Source organism: Pseudopodoces humilis, chromosome 2 (genome assembly GCF_049639895.1).
Source record: "Pseudopodoces humilis isolate 2021_Gansu_Grassland_sample_001 chromosome 2, ASM4963989v1, whole genome shotgun sequence".
Classification (NCBI taxonomy): domain Eukaryota; kingdom Metazoa; phylum Chordata; class Aves; order Passeriformes; family Paridae; genus Pseudopodoces; species Pseudopodoces humilis.
Genome location: NC_142201.1, coordinates 27,990,003 through 28,009,674, shown reverse-complemented (window position 1 = coordinate 28,009,674; position 19,672 = coordinate 27,990,003). Strand labels below are relative to the sequence as shown.

Genomic DNA, 19,672 nt, shown 5'->3' with positions numbered 1-19,672 from the left:
GGCCTCAGCATAGATGGATTCTTCATCACACTTAAAGAACCATGGATATAAACAAATCTTTTAATATGTCCATTTATATTTTATACTCTTTACATAAAGTCCACGTAGCTACATAGCTATTTACAGAGATGTGGATGAAAGTTACACCTGGGTAAACTGAAAATTCTTTAATGAGTCAAGCAGCATTCAATCCCATGAAATGCCTTGCTGGAGTGAAATAATTACTAAGTGCTGGAGCAAGAGTAGAAAACAGCAGTAAAATCACCTGTAAATAGAAGTGAGGAACTATAAATACACTTCAGTATTTGTATAGCTGACTTTCTCTGACTGTCATCAAAATCTGATGCTCAGGAGGCAGAAATCCAACTCCAAGGAATGCAGATTAATACATATATATGAATATATAGTCTGTGACTAAGTTTGCAATATTGTTAATAATGTCTGCTCCTTTTCTAATGCCTAGTATTTGCTCCCTCGGCAATTTTAAAAATAAGAAAATTTGATCCAACTCTTTTAAAAAATAAATTGCAAAATAACTGATGCAAATCCCTGTCACTTGTGAACACAATGAAATTATACAGAAAGGAGCAAATGTAGGAGAGGCTCCTCCTCAAAAATAGAAACGAATGCCCCGTTCCTATAAGGTCCTCAAATGGCAGGATTTTGAAACATGAATTAGACCTCGAATGCAAATTAACTTCGGAAGGCAGGGAGAGGGGGAAAAAAAAAATAAATCAGAGAGACATACCAAGTCAAACGCTCCTTTTCCTGCCTATCTCGTCCGCAATGGTAAAATAGGCTAAACAGAACAAGTGCACATCAAGATAGAGCCAATTAAGGAATAGAGAGCGGGGGGGAGAGGGTGGAGAGGAAGGCACCTCACTGAGCACATGGGGAGTGGGAGCTCAGCATCCCACCATACCTACCTTATGAGTGTTCAAAGGAAGACAACTGGGGTAAATTGGAGCCAGCTTTGATTTTTGCCATCCGGTTGCAGTCGGGATGCGGGGGAGTGGGGTGGGGCAGAAGGGTCGGTCTGGGCGGAGGTAGACGGGTGATAAAAAAGTGGGGGTAAATACTGAGCGAGGGTGCCGAACGCTATGCAAATAGTTTTTTGGTTTTTTTATTATTTTGGGGAAGGCTGGAGGGGGGGACGATGAGAAAAGGCACCGTCAGTGGCGAGGTGAGTGGGTCCCCGCACCGTCCGCACACGCGTGGGGAAGGGCGAGGAGAGTCGCTCGGGAGCGCGGCGGGAGCACCGGTGCGGGGCAGCGCTGCCCACCGAGGGGCGCGGGGCCGAGGCCGGCGGGGCGCGGCGCCTGCACCTTCCCGGGAGCAGCGACTGCTCCAGATGGGGAGGGGGGGGGTGCGGACCCCCCTCCTTCCGTCAGTCATCGCCTCCCTAACCCTCCGACCGCTCCCCCCGTCACGGCTGCCTCACCGCTCCCGGCGGCTCCCCGCTTAGAAATGGAGACCGGCAACTCTCACCAGAGCTCACCCGCATCCCACGGTCCTGAGGAAGGAGTTTGGGGCGGCGGGGGGAAGCGGGCGCGAGGCGTGGGGAGGGGGGGGTTGTTTGAGAGTGACGGTGAGGCGAGGAGGAGGAGGAAGGAGGAAGGCTGGGAAGAAGGGGGTGGGGGGAGATGGCTTCTGAAATGGAGCCAGCCCAAACGGGAGACGATGCTGGAACAGGGGCTGCGTCATTTCGGGGCTGGGAGAGGGTTCAGCTCCCCTCCGCCGCTTCCCTGTCTGCAGGCAGGGAGGACCGATACCAGCAGGCCAGGGCAGGGTGCGGGGCGCTGTGGGGACCACCTCCGCCCGCCCTTCTCCCCAAGCCCCCGGGGCCGGGACGGGGAAGGAAAACCCCACACTAGGAAAAGAGATGAACCACCTTCAATCTGCCTAGCGATGTCAGAAAAGACAGGGGCAGGGAGAGAAATGCGGGACTCGTCGGCCACAAGGCAGTAGGCAGCACCGGCCACGAACGGGGGCCCGAGGCAGGGCCAGCTCCCGCGGGGGTAACAGGGTCCCGGGACGGCGAGGGTAGGCGGAATGATCGGCATTTATAACGCCGGGGGAGGCTCACAGCCTTTCAAAGAGTTTCAGCTGGGTGAGTGGAAATGCCTTCTGCCACTTTCACATATGGAAGCACAGTGATCTCTGAGGGGGGTTGGGGGGGGGAGGGAAAGCAATTTTTTTTTCTTCTGGACAGTGGATCTCTTTGAGCTTATTGTCATGTCCTGTGGCAGCAATTATAAATAAACTTTCTTTCTGCAGAGAGGAAGTAGCACAGACTGAGGGTCTGTGCTAGCGAATGGCCAGCAGCTACCCTGATCTTTGCTGGCCCATGCCAGCGAGGTGATGGCCTAGCCCTGTACTGAGAGACTGTGGGCACACTGTGCTGCACTATCCCAGCTTAATAACTGGCCTGGGAACACCTTTCCTTCTTTCAACTCTGCCCATACAGTCCAAGACAGTTTCCTTCTGGAGTTCATCTCCCCAAAAGCTTTCTAAACTCAGCTTCAAATATTCATGTTCATATATTTTTCATTTTTTAAAAAATTATTTTCATACCACCCCATGTGGTACCATGTTTAAAAAGCAAAGCTGTTCAGTGGGCTGAGATCACAGGTGCCATCATGGAGGTCTGTGGTGAGTGTCAGTAAAAAGCAAGAGAGAATTAAGTCCCCAGGCAAGATTACAGTGCTGGTACACAACCATGTACAGCCTTGTCCAAGCCTTCTATAGCACCTGCCAGAGCAAAGGTGTTGCATGTAAAGTGCTGAAAATATTGACCATAGTCATTATTGTTATGTGCATAAATTTTTTAGGTTTTTTTATGACTCTGCGCATGTGTGTGTGGGCAATAAGTGTGCATGCTCATACAAACACATTTATATCTGTGTATATATTCAATACTGTTAAACTGAGCAGTGATTTCTCTCCTACAGATAGTTGTATAATACACATATAGTGATGATACCTAAGGTGTTTGGGGGTGGGGATGCATAATATCTTATAAATTTGAAGTTTTTATCAGGCAGAGCAGATTACTTTAAGCGTTCAATTTCTCAGCGATCCAATTTTATTAGGATTTACTATCATTTGTGCTGCACATCCCCGGGGAAATAATGCTTTGATTAATGTAATCCTGGGCTGGGATCCGCCACATGCCCCTCTCCCAAGAGAAGGGCCCTGTTTGACAAACAAAAATAGAGCAGCAACTATTGCAATCTGCACTCACCTTTCGTAAGCACATAGACCCACACACGCACACAGACACAAAATATAACCCTCTCCTCCCCCCAACCCCAAATACAATAGCAGCATCTCAAAACAATGTGCACTTATTCATTTACACACAATGACTCTGATTCAATGTGGGCTGTACAGTCCAGCCCTCAAATGCACAGAGACGGTCCAAAAAGGACTCTGCTCTGTCCCCCGCTGAGAAGCTGAAGCATCTCTGGGAAGCTCAATGCTTCTCTGTGTTTCAGGCCCTCCTTGGGCTCCCAACATTTCTGCCTCTTTGTTTCCCACTGCAGGGCTTGCCACAAACCGATTTCAAGTCTTCTCCTTCAGACCCAGGGGCTGGAGAAGCTATCCCTCCGAGGCTCCCTGGCACCTACCAGGGGGACATGTACCTCTCTAAATGGGCCCTGGTAAGTGAATCGCAGCCAGGCACTCTGCTCAGCTCATAAGGAGAGTGGGGGGACCCAGAAAACGTCAAACAGAAAGACTTGTCACATACATTTTTAAAGGGAAAAAAAATAAGTATTCCTCCGCCTTTGGAGGTTTCTGGGGTTTGAGCAGCTTTGTTCCAGCCACCACCACCACCCCCCGCCCCCCTCCCGCTCCTTCTGTTTGTGTCAAAGGCTGGCAGGAACAATAGCGTTTAAACAGAAGTAAACATGCCCAGATCAGAGCCCAACCCAAGAGAAAGGGAAAGCTTTCTTTACATCCCTAGGTGAACTGGCCGGTGTTTCCCCCTTTCCTCCTTCTCCCCTCAAGCCCACAAAACAACGTCCATTCCTGGCAGCCCAAATAGCATTTTAATGTTGAATTTCTTCCCTCCACCCCGCTGGAACAAAGCGGGTCCCACTGCGCCTGAGGAGAACATACAGTCTCACAAAAAGGGCTCTGGCCGCAGTTAGGCCACTCTTTCCCAAGTCCGGAGTAATAAATCCAGTGGAAGAAGGAGGGGAGGGATCTCCAGGCTGGAGATGAGGAGGGATGCGGTTTGCGCCGGGGTTTTCAATAAGCTGCTGCTCTCTCCTTCGTGTTTACCCACTGACCCCCAATACGGTGACTCAGCGATTACAGAGCACTGGGTGTCTGTGTGTGTAAGGGTGTGAAGGGGAGCGGGGGGATTTCCTCCCCCTTTTCTCTTGCTTTTCTTTCCTGATGAAAAACGTTGCAATTACATTTCTGCATGCTGATCAGAGAGTTCAAATAACAAGCCTTAAACGCGTTATCAGGCTCTTGTTAAAGAGGGAAGAGGGAAGTGAAGGGGGGAACAAATCCAGAGGTATACTCCCGGATGTATGTATACCTATATATGCACACACCTATAAAGATACATATTTAAATGTCTGACTGCTACAAGAAGACGTGGGCTGTTGTTCAGCCGGAGTGCCCTCACACCGGCAGAAGAGGGAAAAGCCTCAATTTAAAACACCAACCAAACTAGAGAAGAAAGAGCAAGACGCACAAATCACTCCAGGGAAAAGTTATTTAGACGCAATCTCTAGATTTTCCAAGTGCAAACTGACTCTCCTACCGGGTTTGATCCAGTTTTCCTGCTTCCCTTCCCCCTCCCACCCCGGGGGGATCCATCCCTATTTCGCGTTTTCCTTCTCAAAAGTGGCTCCTGCCGCCCCGCCCGGGAGGGCGTTTGCCGGGACCTCGGCGTGGCCGCGGCCCGTTCCGCGCCCGCGGAAAGGCCGGCGGGGCGGGGGTCACCCTTGGGGACGCGGGGTGCCGGGGGGCTCTCGGGTTCCAGCCTCCGCCCCCCACACTGCTATCCCCCCCACTCTTGGCAGGCGGCAAGAAATTGTTTCAGAAGTCGGGTGGCGGGGCTGAATTTAGAGAGGGGAGGAAGGAATAAACGCAAGGAGATGATGGATAACGTTAACTTTTGACTGCAGGAGTCATGATGGAGTTGAGCGAAGCTGCGAGGAAATATGTCATTTAATCCCAGGGCTACTGAAGTCCCTTTTATCAAACGTCGTGATGCTGGAATTATACTGCTGTAAAAGCGACTGAGTACTTAAAAGTATCCAGCATCAGGCAAATATATAGATTGGAGGAATGGGTGTAAAATGAAGGCACGTACAAACTAATCACACGACCGTGAAAACCCCAAGCGGATTAGATAAATATAAATAGATGTGCATTTTAAAAAAAAAAAAAAAAAAAAAAGGCACGATAAAACTCTAGCTGCTGTATTCACACAAGGAGAACAGACAGCGTGTGCATGTTTGTGTGCAATGCCAAAAAGAGCAGCCTTAAGGTTGACCTACTGCAATCTGCACTGAGCTCCTCAGACAATAGACAAGTTCAAATGTCAAAAAATCTAATAATAATAACCAGAGCTGCCAAACTGCACGAACTGTTTTCTGGTGTATCACAATTATTCACCCTCTTACCCACTAAAAGACTTCCAGTTCTTATGCGTGTAAAAGAATATCTATGTAATGCATATGGATCTTTTTTTGTTGTTGTTTGTTTATCACATGTGAAACGCCATTGAGATGGCAAGCACGCAAATCGGAATGATATCATGTCTAATAAAAGCAGGGCTAAGGTTTTCACAGTCTCTTTTAAAATACTCCAACTTGTAAATCCCCTTTTAATGTCACTACATGCACAATTATTCTTATTAATAAAAATCTACATGTTCAAGGGTCTGGATTGAAACTATGTATCCCTCTGATTTTAACATCGGTGGGAGCATTAGTTTTCCATCATATGTAATGTGTCTACGTTGAGCTCAAGTCAACAGATAGAGTGTTCCATTCATTTGGCAACTCTCATTACAGTCCGTGTGAGGTGAACCCTGAGCAAGACACGTTGGGTAATATCAAAATTATGCAGCTGGGAAATAAAGGAATCTTGCTTTGCATGTGCAGTTCTGTATTATTGTTCTAATTTATTACAGAAGCCGAAATGCTTTGTTATACTCAAAACAATAAATAAGGTTCCGAGTGAAGCCTTCAGAATAAAAGGTATGGATAAATGATCTGCCTGCCTATTGTGTTTATCGTTATTATCATCAGCCTTTAAAAGTAATCTGTGTATTTTCCTATTTTCTCCAGATTGGTTAGTGTAATATCCCTAGTGCAGCTATCAACGTGGTCATAAGAACTATGAACTACAGCATGGGTAAGCTTGAAAAACCCAGAGCAGATCGCATTAGCCAAGAACGCTACATATCTGGAAGCCAGTCAACTTCACGTTTGCAGCTGACTGCTGTATTATGCACGAATGTGTTTTACATATAGCAGACTGTATACGGAATATGTCTTTATGTTTAACATTTTAATTTGTAAATGCTAATTAGGCAGTTGGTCTCCACGGTTATATTAGTACATACCTAATCATTTCCCACTATAAGTAAATGAATACTAAATACGGTAAACACTTTCTTTTCACTATTTCCACGACAGTATCTCTTCTACATCCATTTTCCAAATGCGTCCGTTCGGACAAAATAGGCATTTATTTTTAAAAGGGGAGAAAAAAAATGCACTCTGTAGCACTCTTCCAGTTGGGGTGCCAGGGCAGGCATGGAGCCGGCAAATCTGGCTGGACCGGACTCCTCCAAAGGCAGCCAGAAAAGTTTAGTTCTGCCGAATTAACTTGTTGCTCGTTTTAGCGTTAGTTTTTCTCTTCCCTTGCGGTACCTAGTCGCCTGCTGCTGCTAACTGGTGCAGGCACACAGCAGAGAAGCTGCCCTTCTAAATCCTGTTTTGTTTAAAATATAACGCAGGTTACGCTTGGAGGATTGGGGGAAGGGGGGGCAAAGGAAAGCTGGGGGAAATCCGCTCAATCCCGACCCCGGGATGATGAACTTTACTGGGGTCTTTCAATTCCAAAACCCGCCCGCTTCACAGGCGAAGGAAATGTTCACTAAACTGCAAATCTCAAGCAAGCGACCACGTTTCTGAGGAGAATTGCTCTCTGGAAATGTGTTTTACTAGTCTGGAATATTGCTAGTGCTCATTGCGCCAAATGCGGAAGGTGGAAAGTTTTGTTCATGTAAATATCTCAACCATTTTACCTCACGGTCAATACACACGGAAACTTGACTCCGTTTTCCAAATGAACACCCACGAACACTTTAAATGAAAAGTATAATTTCTTGTAGGTCGTTTTCTGTCTTTGATTACTTTTTTTTTCTCTCTCTCCCTTTTTTTTTTTTTTTTTTTTGGCTATGTATGTGTTAGGCTTTTAGGCGGGGAGTTCATCTTGCCAGGTTCTATCATATTTATGGGCTGTGCGATTTCCAGGGCTCCAATTGGTCTTTCCTTTATGGAGGCAAGAAATAAAACTTTCCTTGTAGCACGGAAACTGCTGGGGCTCCACCACGGGGAAACAAAGTGGCTTCAAGCTCCCGCCCCCGTGGCTACCGCTGCCACCCGTCCCGGTGGTGCAGGTGCGCTGCAGGATGCTGCGACCACGCGGGTCCGCCCGTGCCCAGTGTCCTGCCAGCAGACAGGAGCGCAGGGGTGAGAAGCAGCCGCATTTGGGCAGGAATTCTACCCGTCCCGCGCCCTAAACACCGCCCCCCTCCAAAAAAAAAAAAAAAAAAAAAAAAACGAAAACTAAAAGCCACTGGCTAAATTTCTCAGTTCTGTCCCCTCTTCAGATCACTTAAGGAGGGAAGCAGAGAAGAGTAAGGGGCTGAGTGCAGGAGTGCTGGGGAAGGGACAGAGAGCCGAGCTGTGTCGAGCTAAGCCGTGGCCGCTGTCGATGTTGTGTTTAGTTGAGGTTAATCTGCGAGTGTCCCGGACGGAGAGAACTTGTGCCGGCTGCGCGGCCGGTGCGGGCAGAGCGGGAGGCGGGGGGAGTCCGGCGTTACCTCTGTCGCTGGCTCCCGCACACAGAAAAGTCAGGAAGGGATCGGGGGGAGGAGTGGCCAGCTTGAAGGGGGAAGGAGGGAAAAAGAAAAAAAAAAAGAAAAAAAAAAAGAAAAAGAAAACCAGCTACTTTACCAGGTTTAATACAGCGATTAAACACTAAATGATGTAAAAAAAAAATAAATAAATTTAAAAAAAAAAAAAAGGACTCGTTTTATTGCATCTCCAGATGCTTAAGCGCCTTATTTGGACAGGAAAAAAAAAAAAAAAAAGTCACAAAAAAACCCCGCGTGGCATCCCAGGTTGCCCCGAGCTGCGGTGCCCGTGCCTGTGTTTAATTACCGCTCTCACTCCCTCGCAGGCCTCGGGTCCGTTGGAGGCACCGCACCGCCTGGGACACTTTCGGCCGGCCCCTGAACCGGCAGCCCCCGCCGCTGTCTCCGCGCCCGGCGGCCCCGGGAGCTGCGGGGCGCTGTTCCGGCGGCGGGCAGCGCCGGTGTGCGGGCATTGCCGGTGTGCGGGCAGCGCCGGTGTGCGGGCAGCGCCGGTGTGAGGGCAGCGCCGGTGTGAGGGCAGCGCCGGCGGCGGGGCCGGGCCCGGGCAGCCCCCGCCGCCCCCAGCCCCCGCCGGCACGCGGGGAGGGGGTGTCGCGGGGCGCCCCCTGGCGGCCGGCCGGCGCCAGGCGGAGCGCGCCCAAAGTTGATTTTGTTCAGCAAGCCGTATCGTATAAAATTAACGACAGCCAATAAAATTAGCCTACATGTTTCAACCGTAAAAGTCCAAAACAAAATAAAGCTAGTTTTAGTGAAGCTAGGAAGCTCTGCTTTGGCCCCGTTCTCTCTGGCTTGAACTGGGGTCCTTTTATCTAAAGCCCAGTGCACAAACATATAGCTTAATGTGACTAGTGTTCTTCCTTTTATTTCTTTCTCTATGGCAACCAATATGTTCTGCTCAGAAATGTTCCCCCATCAAGGAAACAAATGATCTTGAGGCAGCAGCTCTATACGGCATCTGTTCCGATGGAGCACACAGAGTTAACCCCAGTCAAAAGAGACGCTGGGCACGTCAACAAGAAGTGGAAAATGAGCGATTCTTCTCCCCCCCAAATTGAAACCTATACCTCCGTAGTTTTACAAGCCATTTTATTGATTTGGCTATCGACCGTTTCCAAAGAAGTAACTAATTCTAGGAAATTACAATGATCACCAGCTATTGTGTATCCAAAAGAGCAGCAACAGAGGTGGCAAGGAAAAAAAATGCAAATAACACGTTAAAATTAAAATAAAATTAAGTCGCATAACGGGATATTTAAGGTTCGGTAAAGTTTTCAGGAGCAGTATCTGGCCTGTTAGTTTAATCCTACATTATTTATCGCATTATGTATCGCACTGACCCAAACGCTATGGAAGAGTTTCAGATCATTAGACTACACCTCTCAATTGGATGGGATTGGGGAAAAGCGGAGAGACAGGCAAGATTGTCAAGAGAGAGAAACAAAGTGAAATCTGCTCTGTAATCCTCCAGCCCCAATCTCCTTGGAGAATAAAATGAAGGGATGTCCTGGTTAGTTTTGATTGATTATACTCTTTCTGATGGACTTTCACTACAGAGCTCTAGATGTTGTGCTTAACCGTCTGTTCCCTAGCTACAAATATTAACCCTGTGCGTGCACCGCCGCTCCGCACCTTCCACTGCCTCCCCCCCTCGCCCGTCCCTCCGCCGGCAGGTGCTCGGGGCAGCCGCTCCCGGCCCGGCCCCGGCCCCTCTCCCGCCCGCTGCACCGGCCGGGCCCCCTCCCCGCCCGCCGGGGGGGCCCCCCGCCCCCCCGCCAAGCAGCGTTTGAAAACAGCCCGCATCTCTGCCTCGCCTCCCCTTCACAAATCTGTAATATTTTCGAGAGCTTTCTTCGCCCCCCCTCCCCGCCCCCGGCCCAGCCTTCCCGAGTCTTGGTGTTACAATAATTAACAGTGCCCAGAAAAGTGAAGTAGTAACCAGAAAGACTTTCCAGCGCTGAAGAATTGCTTTGCTGCCTTGAGCTTTGGAATGAATCCATGCTTTTTATGTAATATTTCACTAAGGTGCTTTTTGTTGCTGGTGGGATTTTTTTTCCCCCCTTTCCCTTTTTTTCCAGCCTGTTTCCTTCAAGGCAGTTGCCATGGGTTTCCCTGTCTTGTCCTAACCTTTTGAAAACATATATCCAGAAGACTTTAAAGAAAACAAAAGTAGATAAAAAAATTGTAAAACACTTACCGATCAAACTTCCAGGATTTAGAGAAATTTTTTTTAATTTTAGATTTTAATAAGGTGACAGGGGGTAAAAAGCATGTTCTCAACTCCAGCGAAACGATCCATGTTAAGATTTTCCTTTGCACTGACTCCACTAAGCCCCGCTCTCCACTAGTCTATTATTTTCACCAAAATATATGAAAATTTATGCAAATGAAAATCAGCACTAACTGTTCTCCCCTTGTTATACTTTGGATTTTTTTCCAGACAAAACAATCTCACTCTGCAAGGGAGGGGGTGGGAAGAGTTGGGGAACGAAGTTGGTTGTTTGTTTTTTGTTGGGATATTTTTTTAAAATAAAAGACCTTGCTCCAGCTTGAGATTTAATTTTTGTTGTCGGTGTTGTGATGGTGTACGCTGGTTTTTTGCTTTTTTTTTTTTTTTTTTCTATTTTGGGGGGGATTCTCCACCCCCCCACACCTTCCTTTTTTATTAAGAAAGTAGATCTGTTTGCAGAGGCGCTATCACGTTTCATCAGGCCACCTGAGACGGCTTTTGAAAGCGTGTACTGTGAAATTCATAGCAGTAATTTAGACAAAATCCTCACTGTATATTAATGAAAGACGGCCCCATGGCACCGTTCCTATCCTCCCCATTCAGTGTAAACAAAACCACGAGACTCACTCGGTTTTTGAGCCTGATCCAAGCAAAATCGGCTGGAAAGGAAAACATGGGGTTCTGGCACTGACTATTCAAACGTCTGCACCTGGAGATCTCAGATTTATTCAATGAAATCTGTGTTGGATCTTTTATATATAAAAAAAGAAACCTTTGGAGGACGCATGGGAACAAATATATATACCTATATATATGCATATATATATTTATTTATATATATTTATATATATATATACATATATATTAATATATAAAATTATTATGTTTGGTGTTTAGTTACCAGCGCCCTTAAGATCCGTACGCTTCACTTGAATGATTTTACTAACCCGACCTGCCACGGTATTTCGTGCTGTGCCAGCCGGGGGCTGGAGGGAGCCCCGAGCACCGGCTGCCGAGCGCGGCGGGAGCGGGACGGCATGGAGGGCGCTGCCAGCGGGACGCAGCTCACCGCCTCCCAGGGCCGGGTTATTCAGCATGCGGAGGAGGGGAGCTGGGCGGGCAGGACCAGCCGGGGGGGACGCTGCCCGTTCCCATGCCCGCCCCGCGCGTTTTCTCCGCGCGGCCCCCGCCACCCGGGGAGCGCGCGTGGGACGGCGCTGCGCGGCGAGGCGGTCACTGGCAGCGCCGTGTCCCCTCCGTGTCCGAGCGGTGTTATTGCACCGGCAGTCCCCGAGGAGCGTTCAATTTGCCCTTGTTTTTGTTGCCACTTTCTCTTTCTCCGTGGTTCACTGAGGTTGCCTGCGCGCAGTGTTTCCGCTCGGTCGCATCTCTCCCCCGCCCCCCCCCCCCCACCCCCCGCCGCCTTCCCCCGCCCCCCTTAACTCTTTCCGCTGGACGAGAAATAATACAGTGTTTCATGCCGCGGGGCTGGCTCCCTGCGAGCAGACCGCAGCGTGCAGGGCAAGCCCGGACGCCGGCTCCCCTTGCCACCTCCCCCGCCGACGGGGCGGCCCTTCTCCCGCGCTGCCGGGCCGGCCCCCCGGCGTGACGGCTGCCGGGGTCCGGGGCGCACCCCGGGGGGCGGGGGCGGACAAAGGGAGGAGGGGGCGGGCGGGGGGCGGGCGCCTCCGGGGCTGAGCGCCGGGGGGCAGCTCCGAAAGCCGGTACGGGCACTGCCGGCGGGAGAGAGGCGGGTGCGTGTGCCCGGTGGTGACACCGTCGCACAAACGCCTTTCCGAATCCAGCCCAGTGCCGGCGTCGTTATTATTGTCGTTATTACCGTCGTTATTAATTATTACCGCCCGCGCTCGCCCCTGCCCGAGCGGCGACGGCGGAAGAGTTCCGAGGTGCGTGTGTCCGCCGGGCACGAAGAGTTAAGAGGCGGAGGGAGGGAGGGATGGAGGGAGGAGGAAGGAGGAAGGGGAGAGGGAGGAGGGATAGAGGCAAGGAGGGGGGCAACTTCCATCTCCGACGCCACTTCGCCTAAATTAAAAAGCAGCCAATCGGAACGGCCGGAAGGGGGGCCGCGCGGCCGGCGGCGCGCTGTCCGTCACGGGGCGCGCAGCCAATCGGCGGGGGCGGCGGCGGCCGCTTCCTCGCGGCGGGGCCGGGCGCTGGCGGCGCGGGCGGCGGCGGCGGCGGGAGGGAGGAGGAGAGGGAGGGACGGACGGACGGGAGGGAGGGAGGGAGGGAGGGCGCGGGCGCGGGCACGGCCCGGGAGAGGGAGGCGGGGAGAGGCGAGCGGCGGGACTCCGGCACCGCCAGTGCGCGCTGCCAGCCCGGCAGCCAACTTCCCCGCTGGAGTTAGTGTATAAAGGATACCATATATGCACACACACATACACACACCTCTCCACCAAGGCGCTCCTCCTCCGCCTCCTCCCTCGACCAACTGCTGGAATTAAAATAAAAAGCAAAACAAACACAACCAAAAAAAAAAAAAAAAAAAAAAAAGACAACAAACCAAGCGAGAGAGAGAGCGGGAGAGGGAAAGAAACAATTCGCGAGGTAACGAGAAATTTCAACTTTTTAAATTTCTTTTTTACTTTTTTTTTTTTTTCTTTTTTCCGACCGCCTAAAGGAAAGGTAGAGAGAAAAAAAATGTCTTATCCAGAGCGTGACTCTAGCAAGAAGGCTCCGGCAGGACTCTTGTTTCAAAGGGGACAAAGTGCTTCAGCAACAGCACAACTTTGAGAAATGCATCATCACCACCATCACCACCATCATCATCACAGGAAGTTTTCTTAGGACACCAACAAAACTTGCAAATAACAGAGCAAAAGGAGATCGAGGAACCGAGGAGAGAAAGACAGAGACAGAGGCAGAAAAAAAAAAAAAGGAAAATATACCCACACACAAAGCCTTAAAGGAAGAAGAAAAGGAAAAGTTTCACTCTGAGAGGGGAAGGCTGAGAGGAGGAGATGTACTCCTAGGGGAGCGGAGGGGAGAAGACACGGGGGCTTTTTGATCCCCCCCCCCCTTTTTTTTTCGCTTTTTAGCCTTTGTTTGGTTTCCTCCCTGCGAGCAGCGAACCCGGGCGAGAAGAAGGCGGAGGAAAACTACATGTACAGCTAAATATTTCTCTTTTTTTGGAAAAAAAAAAAAAAAAAAAAGGAAAGGCTAAAAAAATATAAAAGGCGAAGCGAGAGCCGGCGACCGCAACGAGCGCGCCGCGGAGCGGAGGCAGGACGGCCGGCGGACGGGCGGAGGAGAGCGCGCAGCGGAGCGCTAGCAGGTGAACCCCGCGCCCCGGCGCCCCGGCGAGGCTGGGAAGGCGGCGGCGGCGGCGGCGGCGCGGGCGGCGGCCCCGGCAGCGGCCCCGGCAGCGCCGGGCAGGGGCGCCCGCGGCGGGCGCCCGGCCGCCGGCGGCGGCGGCGCAGCGGCGGCTGCGGCGCGGCGGGGGCGAGCGGCGGGCGGCGGGCGCGGGATGGCCGCGGCCACCTCTAACCCCTACCTCCCCGGCAACGGCATCCTGGCGGCCGGCTCCATCGTCCACGCGGACCGGGGGGGCGGCGGCGGCGGCGGCGGCGGCGGCATGCAGCCGGGGAGCGTGGCCGCCACCTCGGTGGCGGGCGGCTACCGCGGCGACCCGGCGGCCAAGATGGTCCAGAGCGACTTCATGCCGGGCGCCATGGCCGCCAGCAACGGCGGCCATATGCTGAGCCATGCCCACCAGTGGGTGACAGCCCTGCCCCACGCCGCCGCCGCCGCCGCCGCCGCCGCCGCCGCTGCCGCCGAAGCGGGCTCGCCCTGGTCCGGCAGCCCCGTGGGCATGACGGGCAGCCCCCAGCAGCCGCCGCCGCCGCCCGCCGTCAAGGGCAGCGGCGGACGCGACGATCTGCACTCGGGCGCGGCGCTGCACCACCGGCCGCCCCACCTGGGCCCCCCGCACCAGGGGCACCCGGCGGCCTGGGGGGCGGCGGCGCCCCCCCCCCTACCCTCCATGGCCGGCGGGCAGCAGCAGCAGCAGTCGCTCCTCTACTCGCAGCCCGGGGGTTTCACGGTGAACGGCATGTTGAGCCCCCCCCCCGGCGGTCAGAGCCTGGTGCACCCGGGGCTCGTGCGCGGCGAGACGCCGGAGCTGGGCGAGCACCCCGGGCATCACCACCACCACCACCACCAGCACCCCGGGCACCACCCGCCGCACCACGGCGGCGTCAACAGCCACGACCCGCACTCGGACGAGGACACGCCGACCTCCGACGACCTGGAGCAGTTCGCCAAGCAGTTCAAGCAGCGGCGGATTAAGCTGGGCTTCACCCAGGCCGACGTGGGGCTGGCGCTGGGCACCCTCTACGGCAACGTCTTCTCGCAGACCACCATCTGCCGCTTCGAGGCCCTGCAGCTCAGCTTCAAGAACATGTGCAAGCTGAAGCCTTTGTTGAACAAGTGGCTGGAGGAAGCCGACTCTTCCACGGGCAGTCCCACCAGCATCGACAAGATCGCCGCCCAGGGCAGGAAGAGGAAGAAGCGGACCTCCATCGAGGTGAGTGTCAAGGGGGCCTTGGAGAGCCACTTTCTGAAATGCCCCAAGCCCTCCGCCCAGGAGATTACGAACCTAGCGGACAGCCTGCAGCTGGAGAAGGAGGTGGTCAGGGTTTGGTTTTGCAATCGGAGGCAGAAAGAGAAACGGATGACCCCCCCGGGGATCCAGCAGCAGACCCCCGACGATGTCTACTCCCAGGTCGGCACCGTCAACTCCGACACGCCGCCCCCTCACCACGGACTGCAGACCAGCGTGCAGTGAGGGGCACCGCGGGCGGGCCGGGCAGCGCGGGGGCAGCGCGGGCCAGGCCGGGCCGGGCACCGCCGCCGGCACCGCCACCGGCTCCGGCACCGCCGCGCACAGCCGCACGCTCACACAGACACACACGCGCGCACACACACACACACACACACACACACGATCCAGGCTCGTTCAGACTGCTTGTGTTTATATATATATGGATATATGCGTGCATCTATATATATATAAGATCGATACCAATAGGGAGCGGTGGAGAAGGTCGATCCGAGCGAGAGCGTTTAGACCGTGTTGGGAAAACGGGGTGGAGATGCATAATGCACCAAAACTGCAGATGTGCCGGGGGGTTGGTTGGTTGGTTGGTTGTGGGGAAAGGGCTTGGGGGGTGGGCTGGGGCTTTTTAAATTTTATTTTTATTTTTCTCCAAATTATCCCCTTCTCGCAGTAAGGAACACCACTGTCTGCGCTTCTTCTCTCCCCTCCTCCCCACCCCCCCCCCAACTCTTCCCCCATCCCCAAAAGGGCTCTCTTCTATGAATCACAGAAACTTTTTTTCTCCTTTCTCTCTCCCTCTTTTTAATTTCTTTTTCAATGGGAGCAATCAGAAAAAAAAAAAAAAAAGGGAAGCAGAAGAAAAATAATCTGGTTAATCAGAGGGTGCCTGCTGCATTCCAGCACCCTGTTTTTCTTGGCCAAACCGTAGAATTTTGGTGCAAGGCAGACATCCACTCTGAAAACATATATATCTATATATCTATATATTCTGCAAAATGAAAGGGTCCACTTTTTTCCAGGAAAAAAAATATGCACACAGCACTAAAAACAAGCAGACTGAATAGGGAAGCAAATACATATATATATATTTATCTATATATATAGGTATAGCTATAGAACAAAAATATGGAAATAAATGCCCGCACGCGGAGAAAACTGACCCTGAGGAGAAAGGGGGGAGGGACAGACGCCAGGGGGAGGGTGAAAGAAGGAGAGGTTGTTGGTCCCTAAAGTTCGAGCTCTGTAGAAGGACTTTGCATGAATTAAAGGAACCAGGGAAAGAAAGGGAAATAATTTAGGGTTGTCAAAGTCCTGCTCCTGACGGCTGCCAATCATCATGGAAGAGTCATAAAAAAAAAAATCCACTGCTAATATTTTTTTTATTAATATTTTTATTTTTTATTTCTGGACTGATTCAGATAAAGGGATTTAGAAGGACTGAGCATCTGCAGCTGCACTTATCTGAACTTCTCCTCTCCTAAATCCGTTGCCAACTTTGATTGAATGGGTGCTGTGGATGTGATTATATAATACTGCCATTTCCAAGCAGTGTTTTTGGTAGGTTTTAATAAACAGACTTTTCAAAAAGACGGCAATATAGAATTGTTAGATCCGTTGTTGATCTAAAAAAAAAAAAAAATTTGCTTTATATTTTCATTAAATGACTTCTTTTAATATTTTATTCAGAATACCTATGAACTGCTGCAAAACGGTAATTTATTTTTTCCCCAGATCTTGTATTACGTGTTTTTTTCAGACGAGCACAAATCAAAATGAAATGAAAATATGGACAGTTGTTAGGTAATAAGGGTATCTTTTGATGTGATAATTTGATTGTAATTTAATTTGAGTAGTGATTCCGTAAGAGCTGATTGAGAAAATAAATTTGTTAGAATGAAATAGTCTGTGTCTGATGCATAAACACTGTGTCGAAAAACAAAAACAACAACAAAAAAAAAAAGTTCTCTGAAGGGACATACTGCTAAAGTGAGAGAAATACCGAGGGTCCGACCTGCCGGCTGCACGGCCCGTGCTCCCCGGCAGTGCCCCCGCCTCTGCTGCTGCTTGCCCGGCGCGGGGCTCTCCCCTTGGCCGCCTCTCCTCCGTGTCCGCGGGCCCTTCCATCAGCCCCGGGGACCCTGTGGCACCGGGAAGGACGGCGAGATTAGAGCTCACCAAATGCCACCTTCTCCCCGAAAGGGCTGTGCCGCCTCTGTTTAGGCTGGCACTCGGGCGCGGGCGATACCTGAGCGCGTCCTCAGGTCCCGCGTGGCGGGTGCTGAGAGGGATGTTTCCAAAAGTTCAGTCTTGTCTTGCTTCCTCTCTTTCCAAACTGAGGCTAGACGGGGGGGGAGGTGCGGGGGGGGGGGGGGGGAGAGCAAAGAAGGAGAAGAGGGGCTGAGCTATAATTTATTTTGACTCATTTTATGTATGTATTAATATTTGTATTTAATTTATCTTTATAATTTAAAGAAAAGGTACGTTTTTTGGGTTTTTTTCTGATCGAATATATAGAATAATACTTTCAGCATTCTACGTGCAGTCTGCCTAGTTTACCGTTTCTGTTGTTGATGTTGCTGTGGCTGTTGTTGTTGTTTTAAGGTTTTTCTATGGGGTGTGAAGTGGTGTAGTCTAGTTTTCTCCACTTTGCCATAGCTCTGCCATGCCTTCTTTGCAAACACACGCGCGTGTCAGTAACGTTGGAGATGCCAAGAGATGCACTAGCTGACCTGTCATATTTATCCACTAGAATTTATTGCAATGTAGGGACAAGTGAATGACCGCCTCAACTCTCTTCATCTTGCAGCGGGGAGGTTGTGGGAAGCAGAGAGCTGATCTAATGCATCCACCCGCCCCCACTGGTAGTCTGCTGGAGAATTAAGGTTTTCTTTTATGATCCAGCTCGTCTGTGGCTTCTTCCTCACCTTCCTCTTCCTCCCCTCCTCTGCGCCCCCTCCCTCCTGCCTTGCTTCCCTACGTGCTATTGAGGCAGGGGTTAAACCCCCAGAAAACTGCTGTAGGAACAACAAGCATTTCTTCCTTTCCGATAGGCCTTGTGTCAGTCCATAAATCAAAGCCAACCTGGGAGCCGCGCACCGGGATGCATTATTTTAACACCAGCTCGTAGTAAATATCACCGTCCGTTTGATTTGTGAAATCCGAAAGGCCCTACTGACACGGAGGAAATAAGAGGGGGGGTGGGGGAAGAAGCCAACCCAACAAAGGGAAAGAGAACCCGAAAGGGTAAAGGACGCTATTTCTTTTGTTCGTTTTAGCAGAAGCTGCTGGCTGATTTTGCAGCTGGGGAGGGAAGAAGGGCCGGGCGGGGGCCGGCGTGCAGGCGGCCCGGCCGGGCTCCCCTCCGGGGGCCGGGTACCACTGACACGTGAGGTGGGATCCTGTTTTCACACACGAAGGAGAGCAGTTGTATTAGCCGCGGAGAAAGTCTATTTAAATTTCGGAGCGGTATTTGGTTACTCGATTTGGATGGCAACAAAGAGCTAACGTTAGGCTTCACGCTGGTTTCTATTAAAAGGCAACCTTTGCGGGTTGCTGCCTCCGAAAAGCTGGGGGTTAGACTGGAGGAGTAACGTGTGGTCGGAGGGACCGGCAAAATGTGCCCGTTCCGTGGACTTGTTATGCACAAAAAGTGAGGCCATGGGCGCTCCCCCCTCCGCCCCTCCGCCCCTCCGCCCCCTCCCCCGCCCCCGAGAAACTGAATCCTTTGAATGTATTTAGGAATTTCAGGGTTGTGAGTCTCTGAGATAGCAAGAGGTAGATAATAAGTGAGAGGGTTTGCGCTAAGGGTTATATTGTTACACGTGTAAATAATGAAAATATTGTTATATATCGCCAGATCTCTTAATGAATTTAGTAATTGTATTCATTTATAATATCAGTGTTCTGTGCTTGGTAATAGATTCGGCATCGTTTTCCTTACTTTTTTTTTTTTTTTTTTTTTTCTTTTTTTTCCCCCTGCCTAAAGGAAAGCCAAATGTTTTGCAGAGTTATGGTTGATCAGACTGGGTAATCCCGAGATGTGATTATTTATAGTTTACGTTTTCATATCCTGCGGTCCTCTATTACGCCCCAGTCTTCTCACTCACATGCCATCCTTCCCCCGTCGAGTCTGTACACAATAAATCATTTTCAGGTGTATTTAAAATAGTCATGTCACTGCTATTGGTCTGAGTATTTTCCGAAATTTAGCAGAGAGCTGTACTTTGGTTTAAAATCGCAGCAGTTCCTATCGGAAAGTGATCTTTACAGAATCCTTATGCTTTAATGTAGTGGCTCGTGTTTGCACATTACAATGCTCATAACTTGTTTTGTATGAATGGTTTTAAATGGAACGTCTAGAGAATAATTGGTTCTAATATGAAATGCAGTATATACTATTGATAATTTTATCAATAAGTGTACTATTTTAAATAACTTTAACAATTAAATTTGGGTTTTTTTAAATTATATATTTGTAAAATATTTATCCTGTTGAAAGCAACAATACATTGTTGTATTTATTCGTTTATTTTTGTAATAAATGATCAACATCTTCAAGCTACAGCAAAATCGATACTTCTATATATTTATACAGGGATACCTTTCTGAAGCGCAGAGATGCATATTCCAATTTGGAAGCGAATGTAAAGATTACCTCTGTAAGTGGCAAGCTGCAGGACCAAACCGTAGGCGTGAGCTTCTTCGCCACATGTACTTTAGTTTGCTTAAG

General features: G+C 50.6%; 2 protein-coding genes and 1 long non-coding RNA gene across 24 annotated transcripts in view; 2 read left to right on the top strand and 1 right to left on the bottom strand.

Annotated features, from left to right (window-relative positions):
- The window catches only part of LOC148184819 (uncharacterized), an 84,573-nt gene extending 74,112 nt beyond the window's left edge, over positions 1 to 10,461 (bottom strand). For 14 of the 20 annotated variants that reach the window (XM_088052044.1, XM_088052040.1, XM_088052038.1 and 11 more), the window contains exons 1-2: positions 1,892 to 2,079; positions 927 to 1,036 (exon numbers count right to left, since the gene is read on the bottom strand). In XM_088052044.1, coding sequence (XP_087908170.1) covers positions 927 to 1,036; positions 1,892 to 2,063 — 282 coding nt within the window. In that variant the 5' untranslated portion in view covers positions 2,064 to 2,079. Of the gene's footprint in view, positions 1 to 84; positions 266 to 748; positions 800 to 926; positions 1,037 to 1,891; positions 2,080 to 10,331 lie in introns of those variants that run through there. The other 6 variants (XM_088052047.1, XM_088052048.1, XR_015771997.1 and 3 more) reach the window with 4 other exon arrangements.
- Positions 858 to 6,658, top strand: LOC148184820 (uncharacterized). 3 transcript variants are annotated; one of them, XR_015771999.1, is made up of 4 exons: positions 858 to 956; positions 3,546 to 3,662; positions 6,161 to 6,227; positions 6,318 to 6,658. It is a non-coding gene; the product is annotated as an uncharacterized LOC148184820 (long non-coding RNA). The 3 variants fall into 3 exon arrangements; XR_015772000.1 differs by lacking the exon at positions 858 to 956 and adding an exon at positions 1,110 to 1,183; XR_015772001.1 differs by lacking the exon at positions 858 to 956 and adding an exon at positions 1,974 to 2,110.
- A 3,390-nt stretch (positions 10,462 to 13,851) lies between the features above and the next one.
- Positions 13,852 to 16,842, top strand: POU3F3 (POU class 3 homeobox 3). The gene has a single exon (XM_005516558.2). The coding sequence runs from the start codon at positions 13,852 to 13,854 to the stop codon at positions 15,169 to 15,171; it is 1,320 nt and encodes a 439-aa protein (XP_005516615.2). The 3' UTR covers positions 15,172 to 16,842.
- The last annotated feature ends 2,830 nt before the right edge of the window (positions 16,843 to 19,672 follow it).